At 44.5% G+C, this 23,002-nt stretch overlaps 1 protein-coding gene across 2 annotated transcripts; it reads right to left on the bottom strand.

Annotated features, from left to right (window-relative positions):
* Window positions 1-2,516: 2,516 nt before the first annotated feature.
* Window positions 2,517-16,401, bottom strand: LOC148660440 (butyrophilin subfamily 1 member A1-like). Of its 2 annotated transcripts, XM_088637822.1 has the most exons (12): window positions 15,770-16,401; window positions 15,420-15,530; window positions 14,826-14,934; window positions 12,769-13,116; window positions 11,890-12,171; window positions 11,324-11,431; window positions 8,530-8,547; window positions 8,062-8,088; window positions 7,060-7,092; window positions 5,872-5,898; window positions 4,299-4,325; window positions 2,528-3,123 (listed from the first exon to the last, which is right to left on the bottom strand). In XM_088637822.1, exons 3-12 carry the CDS (start codon window positions 14,896-14,898, stop codon window positions 3,077-3,079), a joined length of 990 nt encoding a protein of 329 aa, XP_088493948.1. In that variant the 5' UTR covers window positions 14,899-14,934; window positions 15,420-15,530; window positions 15,770-16,401; the 3' UTR covers window positions 2,528-3,076. The 2 variants fall into 2 exon arrangements, with proteins under 2 accessions (XP_088493947.1, XP_088493948.1); XM_088637821.1 differs by lacking the exons at window positions 15,420-15,530; window positions 15,770-16,401 and adding an exon at window positions 15,258-15,318 and having other exon boundaries at window positions 2,517-3,123.
* Between the last annotated feature and the right edge of the window lie 6,601 nt (window positions 16,402-23,002).

Below are 23,002 nucleotides of genomic sequence, written 5' to 3'. Positions count from 1 at the left end.
TCACACGGCTGAGGGCATCTCTATACTGATGGATACATTATTTCACAAGAAGCAAAATAAGCAAACTGTCTTTTCATGGTTATTCTGGTTCCTCTCTATCAGTTAGATTGTAAAAGTCTCATTAAGACAAAATTCTTAGAAGCTGAAATTGCTGCCACTTCATTAACAATAACAGGGCCCTGAGTCACACAGGCAGTAACTGCAAGCTTGTCTCCTCCTGCGCTGCTGAGGACAGTAATAAAAAGGATCTGTTGTTTGTGTGTGTTAAGAGCTGTCTGTCAGTGTATTTAACTCTGTCACCTGAATTAAGGCTGAAGTTGTCTTTACTCAAGACAGGGGAACCCAAAAGAGAACAGACAAAGCTTGTGTGTGTCTTTTTTTCTTGTTCGTTACACACAAATCAGTGTAATACATATGGAAACCTAAAAAACAGACACTGTGGGTCAGTTGTAACGAACTGACACAGCGCACTAACTGGAGCTCAGCCCCTGGTCAGCACACAGCTCCGTGTTAAACTAGCGCGCCAACTTCAGACCAAGAGCAACGAACTTGGCCGCTGAAATCAGTCCGCAGCTCCGAGCTGAACCTGCTCTCCACTGCAACGAGCCCAGAGTGAGAGCTGCTGCCCTCTAGAGGTGACTGGAGTACAGGACTGACTCCCAGCGCCTCTTCACATGGGGAGACAGCTCAGTGTGGGACAGGCGGAGCTCTGGATCACAGGAGAATAGAGGGGAAACAACACCGGCACTACGGCAGGAAGTCATGTGTCCGTCGCTCAGAAAAGTATTGTAATGTTTAACTAAAACTGCTTTCCAGTTAAATCACATTTTTAACTTAGTTAACGTTCTTATTTATAAGGGTAATTTACTAATAGTTAATTTTATTGTATGTACAGTATGTAGCTATATGTAAATCATATTATATATGCGATAGTGTATTTTCCGATTTTCGGATTGAACAGATTTGTTATTTATTTGTTGTGATAATACTCTACAATTGTATTTCTTAAGGGAAAGCAGGGATATTCAGAAATTGGGGGAACAGATATTAGCGTTATGTAGTCAAATGTAAAGGTTAAAGAAATAAAAATACTGTAATCCCCATCTTTTTAAAAGTGATGATTTGTGTCAGTTCTAGATGAAGGCAGTCTGCAGGAATGGCTGTAAGAGCTGATGGAAGGACATCTGTGGATATTACTGCACAGAATGATTTCACCTCAATAACTTTCCTTACTCGTTATGACATCAGTTTGCTGGACTAATAATTAATTTCCCACCAGATCTCACTGTTTTCACTGTTTGTATTTGTTGAGCCATGTGTTGGTGACCCTGCTCTTCAAGGCTCAGCTGTGTGAGTCTGCAGGTGTGTGTTCATGCTGAAGATCACGATGGTCAGGTACAGTATAACTCCTACAGGCAGCGCCTGGCTCAGACAGACTACAGAAGGAGAGAACCTGGCAGTTCTGCTGCAGACCAGTGAAGAGAGCTTTCCCTGGATGGCCAGGTGAGAGGATGGAGTCACTGGTACTGAACTCCTCTGTGCAGAACCGTGCGTCTCGAGAGCAGAGCCAGCAGGAAATGCCGAGTGGCCCTCAAGCTAATAGCAGCGAGGGGCCACACCTCCTCCTGGGTACCAGTGCAACAGCTCCAGAGCAGCAGAGAGTTACCATGGAGATACAGCAGGGAGCCCAGAGACTCCCCCTGAGCCAGGAGACACTGACCCACGGTGCGAGGGAGCAGCATCCTCAAACTGAGGACAGGGGCTCGGCCTTCAAGACCACAACAAAATCAGACAAAATGGTGGAGGAGCTTTCTCAGCGCAGCAAAGAGGGACTGAGTGAGGCAGAGCAGGGACAACCAAGGACTCTGCTACGAGAGTTTGCAGATGTGTTTGCTGGAAGAGAGGAAGACTGTATTCGTACAAACGAAGCTCAGTGCACCATCGACACTGGCGAAGCAAGACCCATCTGCATCCCTCCCCCCGCCTGGCCATCCACAAGAGAGCCGAGGCAGAGGAAGCAGTCCGGGGTCTGACTGCAGCAGGGGAGATCGAGCCCTCTGACAGGCCCTGATCTCCCCTGGAGAAGGACGCTTCACTGCTGGTCTGTACAGACTACAGGGACTCAACAACGTCACCCAGAAGGACTCTTGTCCCCTGAGCCACACTGACGAGGTGCTGGATTATGTCTCAGGGTAGCGCTGGTTCAGCTGCTGTACAGGTCCAGAGAGCTGAACCAGCGCTACCCTGAGACAGAGACTGCCTTCTCCAGAGGTCAGGGGCTGTGGCAACACACGCTCCAGCCTTCTGGACTGTGCCCTGCCCAGCCAGCTCTGAGCGGCTGATGGGAAGGGAGCTCAGTGGCGTGCCCAGGTCAGAGTGCCCGGTGTGCCTGGATGACCCTCATTCTCCAGGTCCTGGACAAGTGAAGAAAGGTCAGGGACCTCATGAGGAGGACAGGTCTCTAGACTCACTGAAGACATGAATCTCCTACAGCAAGAGACTCGTTTCCTGGGAGCTTCTGAGCCAGAAGGGTCTCCACAGCCCCTGAAGAGGAGCCACAGTAAACTCCTGGCCAGCCCCCCGGTCAGTTCAGGATGTGAGGAGTTTCACTGGACCGGCATCCTACTACTGCTGATTTATGGCAATAAATGTTAATTAATAACCATTTAAGTTAAAGACCTGTGTGTGGGGGGTGTACTGACGTGTGATTGTAGTTCCACTTAGAATTTTGTGTCACCATTCATTATCTAAACACACAGACACACACACTCACACCAGGGCCAATTTTGTCCCAAAAGCCAATTGACACACCAGCACATCTTGGACTGTGGGAGGAAACTGGAGCCCCTGGAGGAAACCCATGTGGACACAGGGAGAACATGCAGACTCCACACAGACAGCACCCCAGGAGTTGAACCCAGGGCTCCAGCACTGTGAGGCAGCATGGCTCTCCACTGCACCACTGTGATCCTGATTTTCCACACGTATTCCCAAATCCAAGGTCAGTGGATCTGCCAGGTTCAGCCTGTAGACCCTCATGAAGGAGTGAGCAGAGACCTCAGCACAGGGTAAGATTTCACCAGGAGACAGACCTACCTGCAGCACTGCACAGCCACTGCCACTCTGAAACACAGAGATACACACACTGTTAATCACAGACACACTGAACACAGAGATACACACACTGTTAATCACAGACACACACTGAACACAGAGATACACACACTGTTAATCACAGATACACACTGAACACAGAGATACACACACTGTTAATCACACACTCTGAAACACAGAGATACACACACTGTTAATCACAGACACACACTGGGACACAGAGATACACACACTGTTAATCACAGACACACTCTGAACACAGATACACACACTGTTAATCACACACACACACTGAACACAGAGATACACACACTGTTAATCACACACACACACTGAACACAGAGATACACACACTGTAAATCACAGACACACACTGAACACAGAGATACACACACTGTAAATCACAGACACACACTGAACACAGAGATACAGACACTTAATCACAGACGCACTCTGAACACAGAGATACAGAAGCTATTCAGAATATATGTGTATTCAGGAACACTGTATATATATGGAGGCAGCACAAAGCTCCAGTAAAGATTAACTGTTGTCATCACATCGATTTCAGATTCTTTATCCCCATGGAAATGTCTCACATTAACATGAGAGGAGGAGAGATCCCCAGTTATTACCCAATCACCTTTAACACAGTGTGAACACCACACATACAGTGAGCTGTTGGGCCCCTGTGTTCATCAGTGATCGATCACACTCCTGCTGATGAGCTCTTCTAGTTTCTCCTGTCCTCTTTCACCCATATAGAGGCTGCAAACTGTCTGGACTCTCTGGCCTCAGTCCTCTGTCTTGTTACAGGTTAGTTTTGATACACAGCCCATCCAACACCCCTGCTGTCCAGCTGGTCTTTCTGAAGAAATGTCTAAAATGTGTGATGTCAGGGATGATTCGGTAACTCTTTAACTGTTAAACGTAATGCTGAACGTTGAGATATATACTGTAGTAATATATAAGTATTTAAGAGTGACCTCCTTGAGGTGTGTTTACTGTTGTGTTTGATATTGCCCTGGTCTTTCCTGAGTCCACCAGAATTGCCCTGTTCTGAGTTTCCTGCCCCCAGTGCCCCAGTTGAAATACCCCTCAGCTACTCCACACACACTCTTCCCCCACACTGGCAGTGAGAGGCCTGAGCCCATCAGAGCTGTGAGTGTACACAGAGTACTTACTCAGGTCAGGGACAGCGCCTCCTATACCTGTACAGAAGAAAGGAGAGGTCAGTACTGAGCTGTGCTGCCCTGCTGGACACTGTGTCCAGTACAGACAATACTGGGGTTATTATGGCCAGTATGATGTGGTGTTGTGGACAGGTGAAAAGGTCAAAGGACAGAGGTCACATACAGAGGCCATATATAATCTATAGAGAGATCACACTGTCACTGAGTCCAACTCTCACACAGAAACACAGGGACACATTCACACGTTTGTATGTCTGTACCTGTGAAGTACATTAACTCTCTTTCTGGTGTCATTATAATCTGTCTCTTCATCTCAAGGGGTGAAAATAGATCTGAATCAAATAGTTTGGGTACTTTTACAGTGACAAATGCACTTACACTGATGAACACCCAGACTCACAGTGTCATTCATGCACACTGCTCACAGAGACAGTAAAACAGTAACACACACTCACACTGATGCACACAGATACAGGAACACACTAATACAGACTCACTGCTCTGCACACAATCACACACTTGTATTCCTACTGTATGTTCCCTGCATACCCACACACTCCAGTGACCCCAACACTCTCTGCTCTTCTGTTATTCCACTGGCAGTGATGAACACTGACACACACACTCACATGGACACACACAGATAGAGTAACACACTAACACACACTCCCTCTGACACTGCTCAACTCACTGTCACAGACACTTGTATTTCTCTATTCACTCCACAACCTCACTACTTCAGAGTCTCCCAGCTCGTCTGTTATGGGTTATGGCCTGGGTATTCACAGGCACTCAGACACACTCAGCACGACTCCTGTTCATCTGGGGGATTGAGGCTGTTTAGTGTTTTCCAGGGAGACGCTGGGTCCTGTCTCTTCAATTCTACTGTCTACAGACACAGAAACAGGGTGTGACAGAGGACTTGTGCCTGGTGTCACATGTTAATTTACACTTTGATTGGATCATTTTAATGCCCAGTCTCTGTGTGGAATATTTGATCAAGTATTTGGTTTCATCACAACATGAATCTGCACCGCTGTCTAAGTTGTTATTAGATATTTGACAGGTATTTCCTTGGGTGATAAGGGGTGGGTGTGTGAGCAGGAGATCAGGTCAGCAGTGAGAGAGTGTTGTGACTGTGATCTAATGAGCTCTTAATCTGTACTTAATTGATCAGTGATCACCTGTTGTGTAATTACTGTAATAGTGTGATCTGTGATCTCTGAGCATTAAAATACTTCACTTATGTGACATTTAGTCTCCTACAAGCTATCAGCTTCTCTGAGTGTAAAAAGGTTTTATTATTTAACAACTTGTGTGAATTTTAATCTCGATTACTACAGCAATTACATGATTCCACTGGCTGAATGACAACATGATCACTGTGAAAGGAGATTAACTATTCAGAGGAATATAGACTAAACCTGCAGTGAACCTCAGTTCACACTGTTTCTCCTTCTCTTTCCTCTTTCATCAGTACATTTCTCACCATGACTCAAAACTCATCAGTATTAACAATCAATAGCTGAACTGTGTCTTTAACTTCAACTGGAGACAGACCTACCTGCAGCACTGCACAGCCACTGCCACTCTGAAACACAGAGATACACACACTGTTAATCACAGACACACACTGAACACAGAGATACACACACTGTTAATCACAGACACACACTGAACACAGAGATACAGACACTGTTAATCACAGACACACACTGAACACAGAGATACAAACACTGTTAATCACAGACTCGCACTGAACACAGAGATACAAACACTGTTAATCACAGACTCACACTGAACACAGAGATACAGACACTGTTAGTCACAGACACACACTGAACACAGAAATACGGACACTGTTAGTCACAGTCACACACTGAACACAGAGGTACAGACAGTGTTAATCACAGACACACACTGGCACAGAGATACAGACACTGTTAGTCACAGATACACACTGAACACAGAGATACAGACACTGTTAGTCACAGACACACACTGAACACAGAAATACGGACACTGTTAGTCACAGTCACACACTGAACACAGAGATACAGACACTGTTAATCACAGACACACAGTGGCACAGAGATACAGACACTGTTAGTCACAGTCACACACTGAACACAGATACAGACATTGTTAATCACAGACACACACTGAACACAGAGATACTGTACAGACATTGTTAATCACAGACACACACTGAACACAGAGATACAGACACTGTAGTCACAGACACACACTGGACACAGAGATACAGACACTGTTAATGACAGACACACACTGAACACAGAGATACAGACACTGTTAGTCACAGTCACACACTGAACACAGAGATACAGACACTGTTAGTCACAGACACACACTGAACACAGAGATGCAGACACTGTTAGTCACAGATACACACTGAACACAGAGATACAGACACTGTAAATCATAGACACACTGAACACAGATACAGACACTGTTAATCACAGACACACACTGAACACAGAGATACAGACACTGTTAATCACAGACACACACTGAACACAGAGATACAGACACAGTTAGTCACAGACACACTGAACACAGAGATACAGACACTGTTAATCACAGACACACACTGAACACAGAGATACAGACACAGTTAGTCACAGACACACTGAACACAGAGATACAGACACTGTTAATCACAGACACACACTGGGCTCCACATTGGGCTCTGAACACAGAGATGTTTTTCCACACAGTGTACAGTACATACGTGATTTAGGGATGGGGTCTCTCTTCATGGCATCTGTAGAGAGATAAGAGGAAGTCATTGTATTGAAAGTGTATTTTGCTTATTACCGGATATCATACTAGAGTTTATACTGCAGTGTGAAATAAGTTGATTCAGGATCCTCAGTGTCCTCTGCAGTGGGGATAACAGTGTCAGTGAGAGAGAACAGCTGTGTCTGTTAGACTGGTGTCTCAGTCAGTAAGTCAATAAGACAGTCAATAAGCCATTGAAGGTATTTCATACTGATACTTAAAGCTGTTCATTGCAAAGTCATGAAGGACAACACTAGCTGCTCTCACACACCCTGACTGACCAGTACCCACAATGACCAGTATCACTACCTGAGTGACCTGAACCCACAGTGACCAGTATCACACCCTGAGATGAGATACAGACATGTGCTTTTCACACTGATTCATCTCTGGCTGTGAGCTGGGCCAGTGAGAGATGACCAGTCACACACCATGATGAGCACATCTCCACACCAGACCTGATCCAGACAGACTCAAGAATAACATCATTCTGACACAGACTGGCTCCCAGCTGGCCCAACACAAGCAGGCAGTTCAGATGTGTTGTTCCAGCACTACAGACACTGAGTGTGACAGCAGGACACAGGCAGGAACCCACAGTGTCCAGAATACAGGCTGTTCACTCAGGACAGGGGCTGATGGTCTGTTGGCAGTCTGAAAGGAGACTTTTTAGACAAGAGGAGAGAAAATTCCTCTTTGACTCACTGTTGTCCCAGAATATGTCTGTTTCATCTGTAGCTTCTATTGATTTCAGAAATCTGAGTATTTTACAGATTAATGAACATGTGTGTGTTTCTGAAGAATCAGAAAGAAGGATTTACTGTGTATCAGTGCAGTAGAGGTCATCACAGTGGAGCTCAGTACATGTCAACACATATCAGTACAGTAGAGCACAGCTCAGCCTCATCTGTATTTTCACTTCTGTGATCTGACAGACACAGGAGGTACTTACCCAGCTCTGTGCGGATGACAGGAATGGCTGGAAACAAGAGGACATTATTAGACCATCAGGGCTCTCAGTCACTCATGACTCTCAAATCAGTTTAAATATTCAAACTCAAACAGGCAGCAAATACCACCTTCCAGAATTAAACTATCAATGACAAGAAACATAACACATAACATTCTTCTAGGTACATATTTTAATCATAAAATCATTTCTTTACTCTGTTCTATACATAGAAACTATGTTATTGTTCTTTTACAGAGGAACTCCTGCTAAAATGACTTTAATTAATGATTAATGAAAATTAACGAGAAGCTACAGAGAGTCTAACTGATTCAATTTCAACTCAAGATGCTTTATTGGCACGACCAATGAATAAATCAGTGTGGCCAAAGCTATACAAATACAATTAACATCAAATCTACAGACACTTACAGAAAGGTGACAATACAGACACATCTCACAGTCACTCACCATTGAGCTTCTCCTCCCCTGTAAACAAACACACACACTGGAGTCAGACACACAGGAACAGAGCTGGAGAAACTGGAGAACGACATCGGGCATTGTCTCCATTACAGGTGTTATACAGTACATCTTACTTGATATAAGAACATAAAGGGAGCAGCCCATACAGTCAGTGTGGAAGTTAGTATCCCATCCAGCTGTGTCTTGAAAGGAAGCAGGTATCGGCTTCAACAGCTTGGCTGGGCAGCTTGTTCCCCCTCCCACCACCCTTTGTGTAAGGACGTTATCTTCTGCTCTCAGTTTTTAATGTATATCCCCCAGAAAAATAGAAACCACATCCCCAAAACTGATCCCTCCTATCTCTCATAGATAAGAATGTTTGCCACACTACAATAAATCAGAATCACCTCACCCCATTCTGTAATGTTTAATCACAGAAGTTGGGTAACTGTAGTGAAAAAGAAATTTAATTCTCACTGTGATTAGAGTGTACTGTATGTACCCACTACCTCATGATCTCTCTGTACTCCAGGTATCCTCTCTGTAGATCTAACTGTGACACAGTGGACACAGTCATGACCGCTGACCACATACATCAGTAGCACAGTGACTCCTACAGGAGCATGAACATCACAAAGCATCCCTGTCCAGCAGTAACCTCACACTGACAAAGGGCTCCTGTCCTGAAGAAACACCAGGAGTATCAGACACAAAGTAGAGCTGGAATATGAGTCTAGATTAGAGCAGAGACCTCTACTCAGAACTCAGAGTGGATTCTGGGTTATTTAAATTGCAAGAACTGGAAAACAAAATACTTCACTGTGTCAGTAGATAGACTTGTTCTTCACAGAGCAGAGCAGTGGAGTCTGGGGGTTATGAGGAATTCAGTGATGTGGATTTACAGCAGTTATTCCTTTATTGACTACAGGGTGATCTGCAGATGTGATACAGAACAGACACCTGACACACCTACAGGCAGGGTCTGCTGTCAGCCCTGCTCCTGTACTGAGCCCAGACTGCAGTCCGGTCTGTGAGAGTGAGGAGGGTTACAGCAGCTCTGTGATGATGTCCTGTATTAACTGGGTCTCTACAGTCCAGAGCAAAACCCTCTTCTCTCTGTGGAGTCTTCCTGGTTAAACACTGTGATAACACCATCCTGTCATGGAGATGGAGCTGAGACAGTGGACAGTGTTTTAATTCCCTGATCATTAATGCTGCTCAATCTAGATTCAGTCTAAATTGTTGTGCCTTTCAGCAGCTCCAGTATTGTTGTCTCTTGGGACTTGTTCCAGAACTGAGTGCAAATCCAGTGTGTTTCCATCTTCTGATGTCCTCACTGTCCTCTGTGTCCTGACTGGTCATTAAGAGCTCAGTGAGGTATTTGTACAGAGTAATAAATAACAGCTCCTGCCCTGGTCCTGCTCAGCACTGATTACCTGTCCATTCAGCAGCTGTGTGAGAGACCCTCCCACACAGACACTGCTGGTTTCAGTGGGGAAGACCTGCTGGTTGTGAAGTGAAGCTCCAGTAGGACCTGCTGAGCTGATTCCTGCTGTACCAGCTGTATCAGACAGGCTGGAGAAGATCCTGTACTGACTGCAGTCTAGACAGGTGTGTTCAGTAGAGTGTGTGACCCTGATATATTAACCAGCAGCTGTATCAGACAGGCTGGAGAAGATCCTGTACTGACTGCAGTCTAGACAGGTGTGTTCAGTAGAGTGTGTGACCCTGATATATTAACCAGCAGCTGTATCAGACAGGCTGGAGAAGATCCTGTACTGACTGCAGTCTAGAGAGGTGTGTTCAGTAGAGTGTGTGAGCCTGATATATTAACCAGCAGCTGTATCAGACAGGCTGGAGAAGATCCTGTACTGACTGCAGTCTAGAGAGGTGTGTTCAGTAGAGTGTGTGACTCTGATATATTAACCAGCAGCTGTATCAGACAGGCTGGAGAAGATCCTGTGAGGAGACTGAGGCCCAGTACTGAGGATCAGCTCCTCTCCTCAGCTCACTCTCTCTCACACTCTGTGACACAGGGAGACTGAGAGACTGTACAGATCTTCCAGAATGGCCTCACTGAGACAGTGCAGACCACAGCAGGAGAGATTCTCAGGGATCAGCTCTGCTGACTTTGATGCTGTATGTTAATCTCCTCTAGGGCAGCTGTCAGAATATTAGGATTACAGCTGCAGTGGGATAAACAGTGAGTTCAGATCTGAAATCTACTAAATATCAGATGAATTAGATTGTTTCTGATTTACTTGGACAAGGAAACACTGAAACACTAATTGTTTCTAGAGATTATTGGACACAGCGCTGGTGTCACTATAACCACTAACACACTGTTCTCCAGGGGGTGAGAATCAGGAAGGAGCCCAGCAGGAAGATCCTGGGTGTGCTGGGATTCTCTGAGTTTCCATCCCAGAGGAGAAGGTCAGATGTTCACTGTTGCCCATAGATGATGGAACAGCTGCTGAGTAACTTCACCTCCACTGGTGGAAACTCACAGTGAGACACAGCTGAAGACAGAGGAGCTCTGACACTGGAGGAGCTGGGTCTGTCTCTGCAAGGACAGCTGCTGTGGGCCGGTTCTGGTTCTGACTGATAGCAACCCATCCCACAGTGTAGATCTCCCTCTATAACCCACTCTGAGAAGCTGAGCTGCTGGGATCTACAGCTCTTGACAGGGTGTCTGTACACTGACTCCTGTTATCTAGAGTAGGGTGTGCTGCTCAGACACTGTCATTTACAGTCCATCCTGACACAGACATTCAGACACACATCTATAATGAGCACATACTGTCCATTCTTCTCCACTGGATCACCAGAAGTGCTGATGCTGCTACAGTCACAGCTGCTAATAAGACAAGAGCCACCATCCACCCAGAGGACGCAGGGAAAAAGTCTCCTGGAAAACAGAAAAATAAGAGGTTTCTCATTGAGACTGACTCTAATACATGTAGTAAATAGTTAGTATTCATTGCAGGCACATGTTTTAAGCCCAGTGCTGAGATTCAATAAAGCATGAGAGATACTTCATATTCTTGATTCTTTAGTTACACAGAAACCAGAGATAGGATCGGTTGTTTTAATTTAATCTTGAACCTTTCAGAATTGATACTTTTTTTCTGAATATTAGATAAAGTACTTACAGAAAGTGTCTTATTGAGAGTGGTGTTACTGTGTGTCACCTGATTGTATGTGCGTGACAGATTCAGCACTTTGTATTGAGTGTTGAGGTGAGTCCTTTCATCATTAGTTCCTATGCTGGGCTGTGCCCAGTGGCCCAGGTGTGTTATGTCCTGGGCGTGTCTGAGACCTCAGGTGTGTGACAGCTGAGCTCCACTGTTCGTGTTCAATACTCACTGGGAATGTGGAGCTGAGAGCCCCAGTCTGGCTCAGGCAGAGCACTCCTGACCAGACAGGAGAAGATGTTGGACTCCTGCTGGACTGGGATGTAGCTGCTGACACTGAGGAGCCCCTGACTGTCCCTCTCCACTGTGTTGCTGGACAGTGAGGTCACATCATGTCCATCCCTGTCTGTCCAGGTCACTGCAGGCGCAGGGACCCACCCCTCTGATCCGCACAGCAGCTGGGTGTGACCTCCTCCAGGGGAGTGGAGAGACACTGAGGGCTGGGAGCCCAGGGCTGTGGGTTCGACACAACAGGAGATATTTCACAGCTGATAAAAGCCCACTGCAGCAAAGTGTTATTTCAGTGCTGTGATTTCAGAACACAGAAATGATAAAGACTTGTTTAAATCAACAGTTTGAATTATCTGTACATTATAACTCTTAAAGTTTCTCCACTCAAGGTGACAGTTGAGCTGTCAGCTGGTGAACTGGAGTGTTGAGGTATCAGATTAACTGGAGTGCTGAGGTGTTCTACTGGTATGTATAATGAATATTTTCATTATATTCATTAGAGAAAATTAGGGAAATTAGAGGAATAGGAAAGAAGTAACACAATGTCTTTTCCAATAAAATCAATTGGATTGTTAAGGCATCGAACCCCGAATAATAACAGAACGAACATCACAACACAGGTATCTCAGTCTCTCTAATGTATCTCCCTGTGCAGACTGGGGGTGTGTGTACTGTTGTGTTGTAATGTTTTGTGTGGAGCTGTATTGATACTGGGCATGTTACTGTGTGAACTGAGCTGACATCTTACTCAGTACTGATGTGATCAGTGACTTATCATAACTCTCCTTTTAGACAGTAAACCAAACCGAAAGACACTCACCTCTTACACCCAGGTCAATAACAGTGTCATCATACCACTGGTCAGACTGAACCATACACTTGTACTGTCCATGATCAGAGCGTCTCACGTCTCTCAGTATTAGAGACACATTGCCTCTGGGGAGCTCATCTGGGAATAATTCAACCCTTCCCCTGTAGGCTGGATTCTGATCAAAAAAGTTATAAAGTCCAGATTCATATAAACAAACAATGTTTTTGTAATCGTCTCTAAACCAGCGGATCTCTAGGTCCACAGCGCTGATGTCTGGTGAGAGGTAACAGGGCAGGACAGCGTCTTCACCAGGGAAAACAAACACAGGAGCAGCTGGACCAACAACCCGAAACGTCTCTGAAAGAGAAGGAGCACACAGCTGACATGAGTCTCAGCCTCTACACAGACACACACTGAGACAAACTGGAGACTCATACTGACAGAGTGAAGAGAAGCAGCTCAGTGACCCCTCAGTGTTTTCTATGAGCTCTATTGTACTGTATCTTGTATGAAGCTTCATCACCCAGTCTGGTTTCTCAGGCTCCTTATCCAACACCTAACTGTAACTGTCACCAATCAGTCTTACAGTGCAAAATAAACAATTGCAACAAGCTGACTCTTGATAAAGAAGATGGATATTTGGTTGTAAGGAGTAAAAAGTAAAGTAAAAAGGAAGTAAGAAGTCAACCCTCTCCTCCTCATGAGCAGCAGGACTGGACAGCGACCGGCTGCAGGCTGACTGTAATCAGTATTTTACAAACTCAGCTCCTTTCAGCTGAACAGCTCTGGGGCCGTGATTCTCCAGTCAGTACAGCCTCTTCAGCAGCCTGTCCCTGTGCTGCTGCTGCTCTCCCTCCTCCAGAGGAGCAGCTCAGTGTAATAGAGCTGTGAAGGAAGGGTGATGCTCTGTCAGTCAGTGGTCACTCAGGGAGGCACAGCTGTAGGGGACTGATGGTTTGATGAGCTCCAGCTGGGGGCTCCTCTATAAACAGCCTGTCTGCCCTCTCGAGAGGACTGCTTGCTCTCTCAGGCCGTGGAGACAGAAGGAAAAGCGCTTCTCCTTGGAACAGTGATGCTTATCACTAGAGAGCTCTCCCCAGCCCACCAGGACTGAGTGTGTGTTTGATACACAGTCCAGCAGGAGAGAGAGAGAGAGATGCTGGCAGCTGTGGGGATGTTTCCAGTGTTTGTCTTCAGCTGGGATACAGCAGGGCTGGTTCTTCATCAGGCCTGTACAGTGAGCCAGCCAGCCTGTACTTCATCCTTTTCAACATTTACACACGTCTCATTTCTACCAGGACAATGAGGAAGAGCTGAGAGCTGCAGAGCTCCTGAGGTACAAGAGTAAAGAGCTCTGAGTCTGCTGGGCGAGAGCTGTGGGCCGCAGGTCTCCAGAAGAGAGAGTGTGTGAGGGGCAGTGACAGTGATACTGGAGCCTGAGAGAGAAACACATCCTCCAGCAGGACAGCAGGGCTGCAGGCTGAGCAGTCTGGGGGCGACTGTGTGTGAGAGCAGCCTGGCCTGGAGAGCAGAGAGCTGTCATCACAGACGCTCAGGAGGTGAAACCAGCATGTTAGCTGTGAGAGTGAAGCTGTGCAGGAAGACAGCAGCTGGAGAAGAGCTGCAGTCAATGTAGAGAATATAGACAAGAGCCGAGTGTTACAGGCAGGAAAGACAAACATGGCCTACAGGAGCTTTAACAGAGAGACTGCAAGGGGACTTCAGAGTCAATCCAGTGCTCCTCTCCAGAGGTAACAGTCAGACATGAACCAGAGTGGACATGATGAGAAAGTGCATTTAAACCTGAGAACAGGAGGCACACAAGGCTGTGGGAGTGAAGATCATGGTGTCAGGCCAAGCTCCTGAAACCAGGATCCTGGATTCTTTCAAGAAAAGGCTCGATCAATTAAGAATATCCTTAAGCTCTTATCACTAAATAATTCAGAATTGAGGGTTGAAACTCCCGTTTTAAACTGTTCTAATGAAATGAATTCTTCAGTCCTCAGTATAAGATCTAGGTTCTGGTCAGGTTATTGATTTAAACACCAATAAGAGTCTCACTGTACCTGATCCTGAGACAGAGGACTGGTGGAGAAACAGCAGAGTCACAAAGAGCCACTGTGACTGGTCAGCCTTCATCTCTGAAATAAACACTCTGATGGAGATCAATGGTCTCTGAAAGACACAGGCAGACAGATCAGTCAGCTCACTTACCGACTGATCTCACTGTCACTCCAGCACACAGCAGCTTCAGTCCTGACTGATCACTCACACACTGCTGTATCTGACTGATCTTACTGTCACTCCAGCACACAGCAGCTTCAGTCCTGACTGACTGATCACTCACACACTGCTGTATCTGACTGATCTCACTGTCACTCCAGCACACAGCAGCTTCAGTCCTGACTGACTGATCACTCACACACTGCTGTATCTGAGTGATCTCACTGTCACTCCAGCACACAGCAACTAAATCTAATTAGTTTTCTGACTCTGACCTGGTGTAAATAGAAAACAAGCATTATATTATCCATCCATTCCTGTTTATCCAGTCTGGAGTCACAGGTGAGCTGAAGCCTAACACAGAAAGCAAGGGGACAGGATTCCAGTCAGACAGTATTTCCTGACTCCTTATACTACTGGACAATAACTGGACTCACCTGTTTCACCTCACAGGATGTTCACACTGTGAATTACAGTCTGTATCGTGGAGAAAAGTTTAATCTTCCTTGTGTTGAGAGTCATTGCTCACAGAGTGTGATGCTGTTCAACTACAGGAAACACAAAGTGAAAGAGAAACCTTCAGGAAAGACAGGAAATGTACTGTTTGTCTGCTGTCAGATCCGATACGTTGAAATAAAGGAGAAAACTCAAACATTTGACACCATCAGGTTATGATTCACAACAATAAGTCGTCTGTTTAGTGACTAACTGTCTGAGTGTACAGGACAGCAGCTAACCCTGCAGCACACTGTGCTGTTAACTGCTCGGAGACAGACAGGATACTTACACACTGGACAACCTGCTCCTGCTGCTCTGAGCTCCTCTCTCTCTTGTTCTGAAAGAAATATTTGAGTATCTGAGGCCTCTTAATAACTAGATTTGAAAAACGATCTGTTCACCTCACCTCTCACACCCTGTTTACCAGAGTAATAAAATATTTTCACTTTCTGTTCTCAGTGAAACACAGAGAGGAGTGCAGGAGAGGATTCTGGGAATCTGGGCTGTGGCGGCAGGTTGTGCTGTAGTCATGTGACTCACAGCTCTGTGTTCAAGGACATTTCTGTGGAGATAAGAATAGTAACACTCATATCAGTATACCACCCTGGAGCCCCTCTCTCCTTGTCCACAGACTGTGAGACGGCAGCTCCTCTCTCCCTGAAAGGAGCCTCACAGACAAGATGAGTTCACTTCAGCTCAGCTGCCTGTACGCTGCGCAAACGTCCCGAGATCGAATTCTTCCGCGACGGGGGTACCTTTAAAGCGGAGACGACGGCACCGAAAAGTTTTGGCGCGCCCTCTATTTAAAGCCCTGGCCAAATACGAAGACAGTACGTATAGTTATAATTCAAACGGAATTAAAAACTACACATCCCAGTTACCATGGTGGTGCTTGTGATCATTGCGTTTAACAAATGAAACGGGGCGAAAAATCATTCACATGACTTTGGGGCTGAGTTTAGAAAGCTTAACCTATCAGCAACAAAGCGAAATCTACACGATAGGCTACCTCCAACTGTCAGTTACACGACTGTGTATGTCGCTTAAGCCACTCCTATTTGGCATTTTAGTTATGGAGGCGGGAAGACGCCCCCCCCTCTGAGTGCCTGACTTGACGCCATCTTTAACCGTTCTGGTGCCGAGCCGCAGCGAATCAGAGAGACCCTGCGAAAGAAAAAAAATGAATCCACAGAAAACGCTTGTGTGCCCTGGTGGTAAGGGGAAGCAATACATCAGTAGCTACTTCGAGGAATTAGGGATAGATGTAGAATTAAAATCTGAACGAATAAAAAAACTAGATGTTAAAATCTTGACGAACAGAGCGATGATGGAGATCTACAAATTTTCCGGAGCCAAAAAATCAAATAGGAAACAGATACTTTTTGATATTTTAAATCACAATTTCGACCTAGGTCTAAGAAATGAACAGGAAAAAGAATATTTTCAGCGAGTGATTAGTTTGTATGTACAGAGGATCATCAATAAGAAATCCCGCATAAGAAAAAGTGAAAGGGAAGATTTTGACAGCCAGATCTTTCCTCTGCCCCTAGTAAGAAAGGAGAGCAGTGAAATTTCAGCTGCAGAAGATGCACAGCAAATAGCGAGCACTAGTTCTGCTTGTGATTTAAGATCAGGAATGAGTGAATTAAGTGATGTAAAGTGCACTAATGAGGTAGTTAGTGAATTAGGAGCACAGTTTAAAAATGTGCATAGATTAATGGAAGAATGCAGGAAACTAGATGATGAAAGAGCTAGGTTAGACAAGAAAAAAAGAGAGAGAACTTATGCTTTATAAGGCTGAACCTGAAATTAAAGCTCTCTCAAATAAATTAAGCAAGGCAAATGAAAAGTTAGGACATGGAAGTGTTAGGAATGTGAATAAAAGGCTTAGACGCAGGGATAGTAAAATTTGGACACTTGAGCAAAAAGTTGTGGAGTGTGAGCAGACAGTCATTTTGAATGAACAGGAGAAAAGTGAGTTAGAGAAGGAAAAGGCACAGCCAGAGAAGAGTATTGATGAATTGCAAGAACAGTTGGAAAAGCTTAGATATACAAAAAAAAAGGAATCACAGAAGGTTGTGTATTATAAAAGGAAATGTCACTCTGAAGCAGATTTGGCACATAGGGTGAGGGACCTGAATGAGGAGGTACAGTTCTGGCAGGGAGAATCTGAAGGCTTGAAAACAGAGATAGACAGGATAGTGAGTCACAATGTTAGCATGTATGAAAAGGGCAAGTATAGTGATGCTGTAAGAGAGGCTTCTATGGATTTAGTAGCAAACATGGGCGTTAGTGCACGAAAGGCTTCTCAGATAGTCAGAATAGTTTTGGATAAATTGGTAGGTATTCAGGTAGATAGATTACCAGGGGAAAGTTTTTGTAAATATCTTGTGTTAGAAGCGAGGCAAGTTTCTTTGCAACATCTGAAAGAAAAACTGTTGCAAGAAAGTAATTTAACCCTTGCCACAGATAGGACCACTAAATATGGAACTGCATGGATTTCTTTCCAGGATGGTAGCAGAATGCATTCAGGACTCAGAGAGCAGGCATCGGGTTCAGCTCAGTGCATATTTGACACAGTTAGAGAGATGGTGAAAGATGTTGTTAACAGTGGAAGCAGGGATCCGGATGCAACACGTTCTGAGAAGGAAATTTTCTGCAAAATTACAAATCTAATTGGCGACAGGGCAAGTACAGAAAAAAAATTTAATGAAATTCTGGCTCAGTACAGAACTGATATCTTGCCTGAAATTGTAGATGGATTTGATGACCTCAGTGAGACAGACAAGGCTAGGATCGGAGTTATCAATGAGTTGTTCTGTGGATTACATTTAATTGATGGCTTGGCACATCAGGCAAATGTTACACTTTCTGTCTGGGAAAGAATGATTTTTGGTGGTGAAAAGGTGGGCAGTGTTAGTTTAGATTGGATGCATAGAACAGTAGGAGAGAGTGGTACAGTTAGATTGATTAGATCAGTGTGCAAAGCCATCCATGAAAGAGGGTGTGAGAAAAGTGGCAAATCTGTGCAGTTTAGATATTTTTTGTTGAGTCAGGGGAAATCTGATCATGTCCCTCTGGTTCCCTTTAATGCAAACCGAATTAATGCAATGTTCCACAATGCAGCTGGAGTTTATTTTTTGCATGCTGAATTGCTGGAATTCATGCATGATATATGTAATGAAAATAAACTAATAGAAGCAGTGTTTGAGGATTTGAGTGTAGGTCAGTTTATTGCAGGATGCAGAGCACTGGGAATTATTTGTAAATTAGTGACAGAGCCTTTGTGGAAAGCTCTGGTAAAAAAAGAGCATGTTTTAAAAATGAATGCAAGATACAGGGAGTTAGTGTGCAAACTGAAAGAATGGCAGGCTGATAGCAGTAAATTAGTCAGAGGTGAGGTACGCCTGTTCATCGACATAGAGGTACATTGTGGACCTGTTCTACAGAAGCTAACAGAACAGAGGAGCCCTGAATTTGAGGACATGACTAGACAGGCTGTGGAACTGATCCTTGCTAGTTTCGTAAAGGTGTGTTGTAGGATGGTAGCAGATCATTTAGAATATGGCAGGTATGATGAGGTTTCAGAGGAGATGTTTGAAAAGCTTGAATCAGCACCCAAGACGAATGTTAGCTGTGAGAGGGATTTTGGAATCTTTGATAATTTACTTAAAGTTAAGGCCAGAGCAACAGCATTAGCTGTCGAGGGGATGATTATGTTCAAGGAGAACAGGTCTTGGCAGTGGCTTGAAAAACTAGATTCTGAAAAGAAGGCAGAGGTTTTATCTCAAGCTAGAGAATTAGATAAAGAGCAGAGGGCTGTGTTTTGTGAGAGGATGGCTAGGATAAGAGATGCCAGGTTGCAGACACTTAGAAGAAGGAAAAAAAGACAGAAAAGGAAACAAGAGATATAAGGACAAAGTAAGTACTAGCGGTAGAGATAGGAAAGTATGGGGGACTTTGGAACAGTGAGGAAGAAATAGACGATCAACTGAGGAATTTAGATGAGGACAAGAAGCTTCCTGCAGTTACAGCACAGTTGAAGTTTAGGAGATTTGTGATAGGAATGAAAAATGAAAAAGGGGTTTTCAATTTTTCAAAGGACGGGAAAAGGCTTAGTCTAGAACAGCTGATTGCTAACTTAAAAAGTGTTGTCTGCAGGCCAGAGGACATCCCAGGTACATCTAGAGAAGACAAAGATTATTGTTTGGCACCATCAGAACGTATTGTTGAAGAAAAGGCAGAGTTTCTAAAGGAGGCTGTTAAGCAGCATTTTAAGGCTAGAGACCTAGGTAGAAAAAAGGTTGGTGTGGAAAGATTAAGAATTCCTATGTTAATTAAACCAGAACACTTGTTAGGAAAGAGAGTTAGACATGCTTTTGATGAGAAAGGTAGGAAGGTGTGGTACAAGGGCACAGTTGCTGAAATTAGACTAGATGGCCAGGAGTATATTTTTAAAATAAAATATGATGGATTTAGAAAAATGTGGTGGTTTGATTTGTGGAAAGATTATATGGATAGTTATTTAGAATTGCTTCCTGTTAGTGCAGAGGACTTCGTAGGCAAGAAAGTAGAGCACATGTTTGTGAGTAGTGAAGATGGGAGAGAATGTTGGTGGCCAGGCAGGGTAGTAAATGTAAATAGAACAGGAGACTTGTTTGTTGTGGATTATGTAGAGGAGGGTGACGACGAAGTTAGTGGGATAATTGAGTATCCATTGTTAGATGATTACATAAATAATGAGGTGAGGATTGTTGCTTAGGTTTCTTAAGTTCCAGGCTATTGCTAATGTTACACTGTGTTTCAGATGCAGATAATTTTGAGGAATACGAATAGGAACATCTTGTAGCCGATGTTGATGCGCCAGGGAGGCTGGTGAAAAGATGATCCCTGGAGCCAGCATCTTAAGATATCTGTATTTGTAGATACCTAGGGAGTACATTAATTTGAAAACATGCAGATTATGGATGCTGATGCGCCAGGGAGGTCAAAAGGCTGATCCCTGGAGCCAGCAACGTGAAATTAATCCTCTATACTGTACATAACTGCTGATGTAACTTCCCCGTGCCTTCTGATAGCTGGTTTCCAGCACTGTATATAGTTACTCGTTGGTTATTATTTTTAACATTTACATTGTTATTCATTGTTCATTGTTATTTATTGAATATGTTTGCTGTTCAGTTATAGTTTATATACTTTTAAGATGTATTTTTATGATGTAGGTTTGATAATGCCTTTTTCCCATCAGGTCCAAAGAAAGTGTATGTCCTCGGCGACTCTATGTTGCGGGGCCTGGAAAAAGTTCTGCCAGCAGAGCAGGTGTGGCTGCACTCTGGCACAACACTGCAGCGCAGTGCCCACCAGCACCTGTACCACCTCCAGGCCCTGACAGAGGATATATTACTGATCGTTCACATAGGGACAAATAACATAGCTCAGGGTGACTCCCCCTATGACATCCTTAGAGCTATGAAAGAACCGATTGTGGCAGTAAGGAGAGCGTCTTCTTGTAAGGTACATTTCGCCATTTGCTCCATTTTGCCACGGCTCTGTGATGACTCATTTACGGCTGGAGCTGTGAAAGAAGCTAACCGGGCTCTTTCACAGCTCCCTTCTCAGATGGACCATGTGCAGCTCCTCAGGAGCGACAGAGTGCTTCTGAAGAATAAGCAGCCCATTGCTCAGGCCTTTGCTGCTGATGGGCTTCATCTCAGTGCCGATGGGAAAAGGAGCATTTTTTAGTATATTTTAAATTTTTTTAGAATTTTTTTAAAATATTTCTCATTATTTTAGAACTTTAGTTTGATTTATTTTACTAGTGCCACATTTTATTTCATAATTTACTTTTTTGTTTACTTTCATTTGTTTATATTTTTATTTTGTCAGATCAAGTGCACATTTGACCAAAGTCTTGTAAATGATTACGTTTTACAAGACATGGAAAAAAGTGCAACAATTCCAACACAGTTTTATTACTGCTATATTTGTCATTTATACTTTATATTATGTATGATAATTATTATATTTATAATTTATACTAACACTGTTTTGTATAGATGAAACCTTTCCAAAATGTATAAATCATTAAAGATTATTAAAAACGTATTATTTTCCACGTGTAATATAATTAGGAAGTACAATAAGATGCTAACGGTTATAAAATGATACGTCTAATTTGTTGAAAAGCTGTTTGTTTAATGATAAGTAAAGGACTTAGAAGTAAAAGGAGATGCTTCATATTGCTTGATTGATTTTAAAAACTAAGTTATAAATGCAGACGCGATCGCTGCCATAAGCGCTCCAGGCAGCAGATCGTTCGTTCTGCTCTGCTGCGCTCCGCGCCTCCTCCCTCTCTCGGTGCCGCGCCCCTCTGACGGAGCGCAGTGGGCGGTGCGCTATTTTCAGAGCCTCTGATTGGGAAAAAAAGACCTGCTGATCAGTTTCACACACCAGGAAGAGAAAAGAATGGGATTTTTTCTCTTCGAAACGTGTGTTGTCTTTATGAAATTCGTGTATTTTAAACGTTTAATTAAGAAGTAAAAACCTTACAGCGTACACAGAGATTCTGAGCTGATCACGAGGAAGAAAAATCATCAATTTTTCGCGCATAAAAAGTGGTTTTTAACTCTCGAAACCTGTTTTTATAGGTTTTAAAGTCGTGCAATGTCTAAGTTAAGCCGGAACACATCATTATATCTCATTTTTTATTTCTTTTAAAAAATTTTTAAAAATCGTTTGCCCAGCCTACGTGTGAGACAGTGAGAGGGGCTCCTGTTGGGCCTGTGTGTGACCATGAGCCAATATTACTGCCTGCTCATGGGGACACCCTGCTGAATGAGGCCCATCTGATCCGAGTGAGTCTTCTGCTCTGTGATGAAGAGGGATTTGAAGTGAGGGAGAGGAGCTGTCAGGATACCCTGCTCCTCTGGGCTGATTCATCCACTGGGAAGAGCAAAGGTTTCTGTCTCCATCTCGGCTCCAGCAGGAAGGAACAGGAGTGTTTTTGCTAGAGGGCTGGTCTGTCTTCCAGGCCTGTGGGAGTCCGAAATCCAGGGCTGCTTGAGGAGATACAGCTTCGATTCTGGGCAGATGGCTGTGTGGTGGCTCATTTCTCAGGCCCCATGAAAGGCTCCCAGTGTGCTGCAGGGAGCAGAGGGGCTGTTCAAGCAGGACTGAGCTGAGGCACTGCTGCTGCAGGAGTGAGGCAGCGGCGTATCGTCTCCCCACAGCTGAGAGAGACAGGGAGCACAGGCTGAGTCCACAGGCCCCTGGTCTCCCATCCGCACAGACAGGAGCTCTCTCAGCACGAGGGGAGAGGAGCCAGCAGACCTGCGCTGCCATGTCAGGGACATGAGAGCTGTTCACACACAGGCTGCACCCGGTCAGCTGGGACAGCCAGTGAAGATCTGGTGCTCAGTGAAGAGTGAGAGTGAAGAGTGGAGATGCAGTGGAAACGTGAGCAGAGAGAAGTGGGAGACACAGAGTGAACTGGATTGAATCCTCAAGTGTCCAGAGAGGGAGG

This window comes from Lepisosteus platostomus, chromosome 6 (genome assembly GCF_059453375.1).
Source record: "Lepisosteus platostomus isolate fLepPlt1 chromosome 6, fLepPlt1.hap1, whole genome shotgun sequence".
NCBI classification, from domain to species: Eukaryota; Metazoa; Chordata; class Actinopteri; order Semionotiformes; family Lepisosteidae; genus Lepisosteus; species Lepisosteus platostomus.
The sequence above is the reverse complement of the archived record's forward strand: the minus strand, read 5'-3'. Positions and strand labels throughout refer to the sequence as shown.

Excerpts from the sequence above, each read along its gene's own strand:
- LOC148660440 (XM_088637821.1), bottom strand. The coding sequence starts at position 15,293 with ATGGATAATATAATGCTTGTTTTCTATTTACACCAG. Across the intron at positions 11,432-11,889 it reads CTCTCAGCTCCACATTCCCA|GAGACTTTTTCCCTGCGTCC; the intron begins GTGAGTATTGAA and ends TCTGTTTTCCAG. Across the intron at positions 7,093-8,061 it reads TGTCATCCGCACAGAGCTGG|ATGCCATGAAGAGAGACCCC; the intron begins GTAAGTACCTCC and ends ATCTCTCTACAG.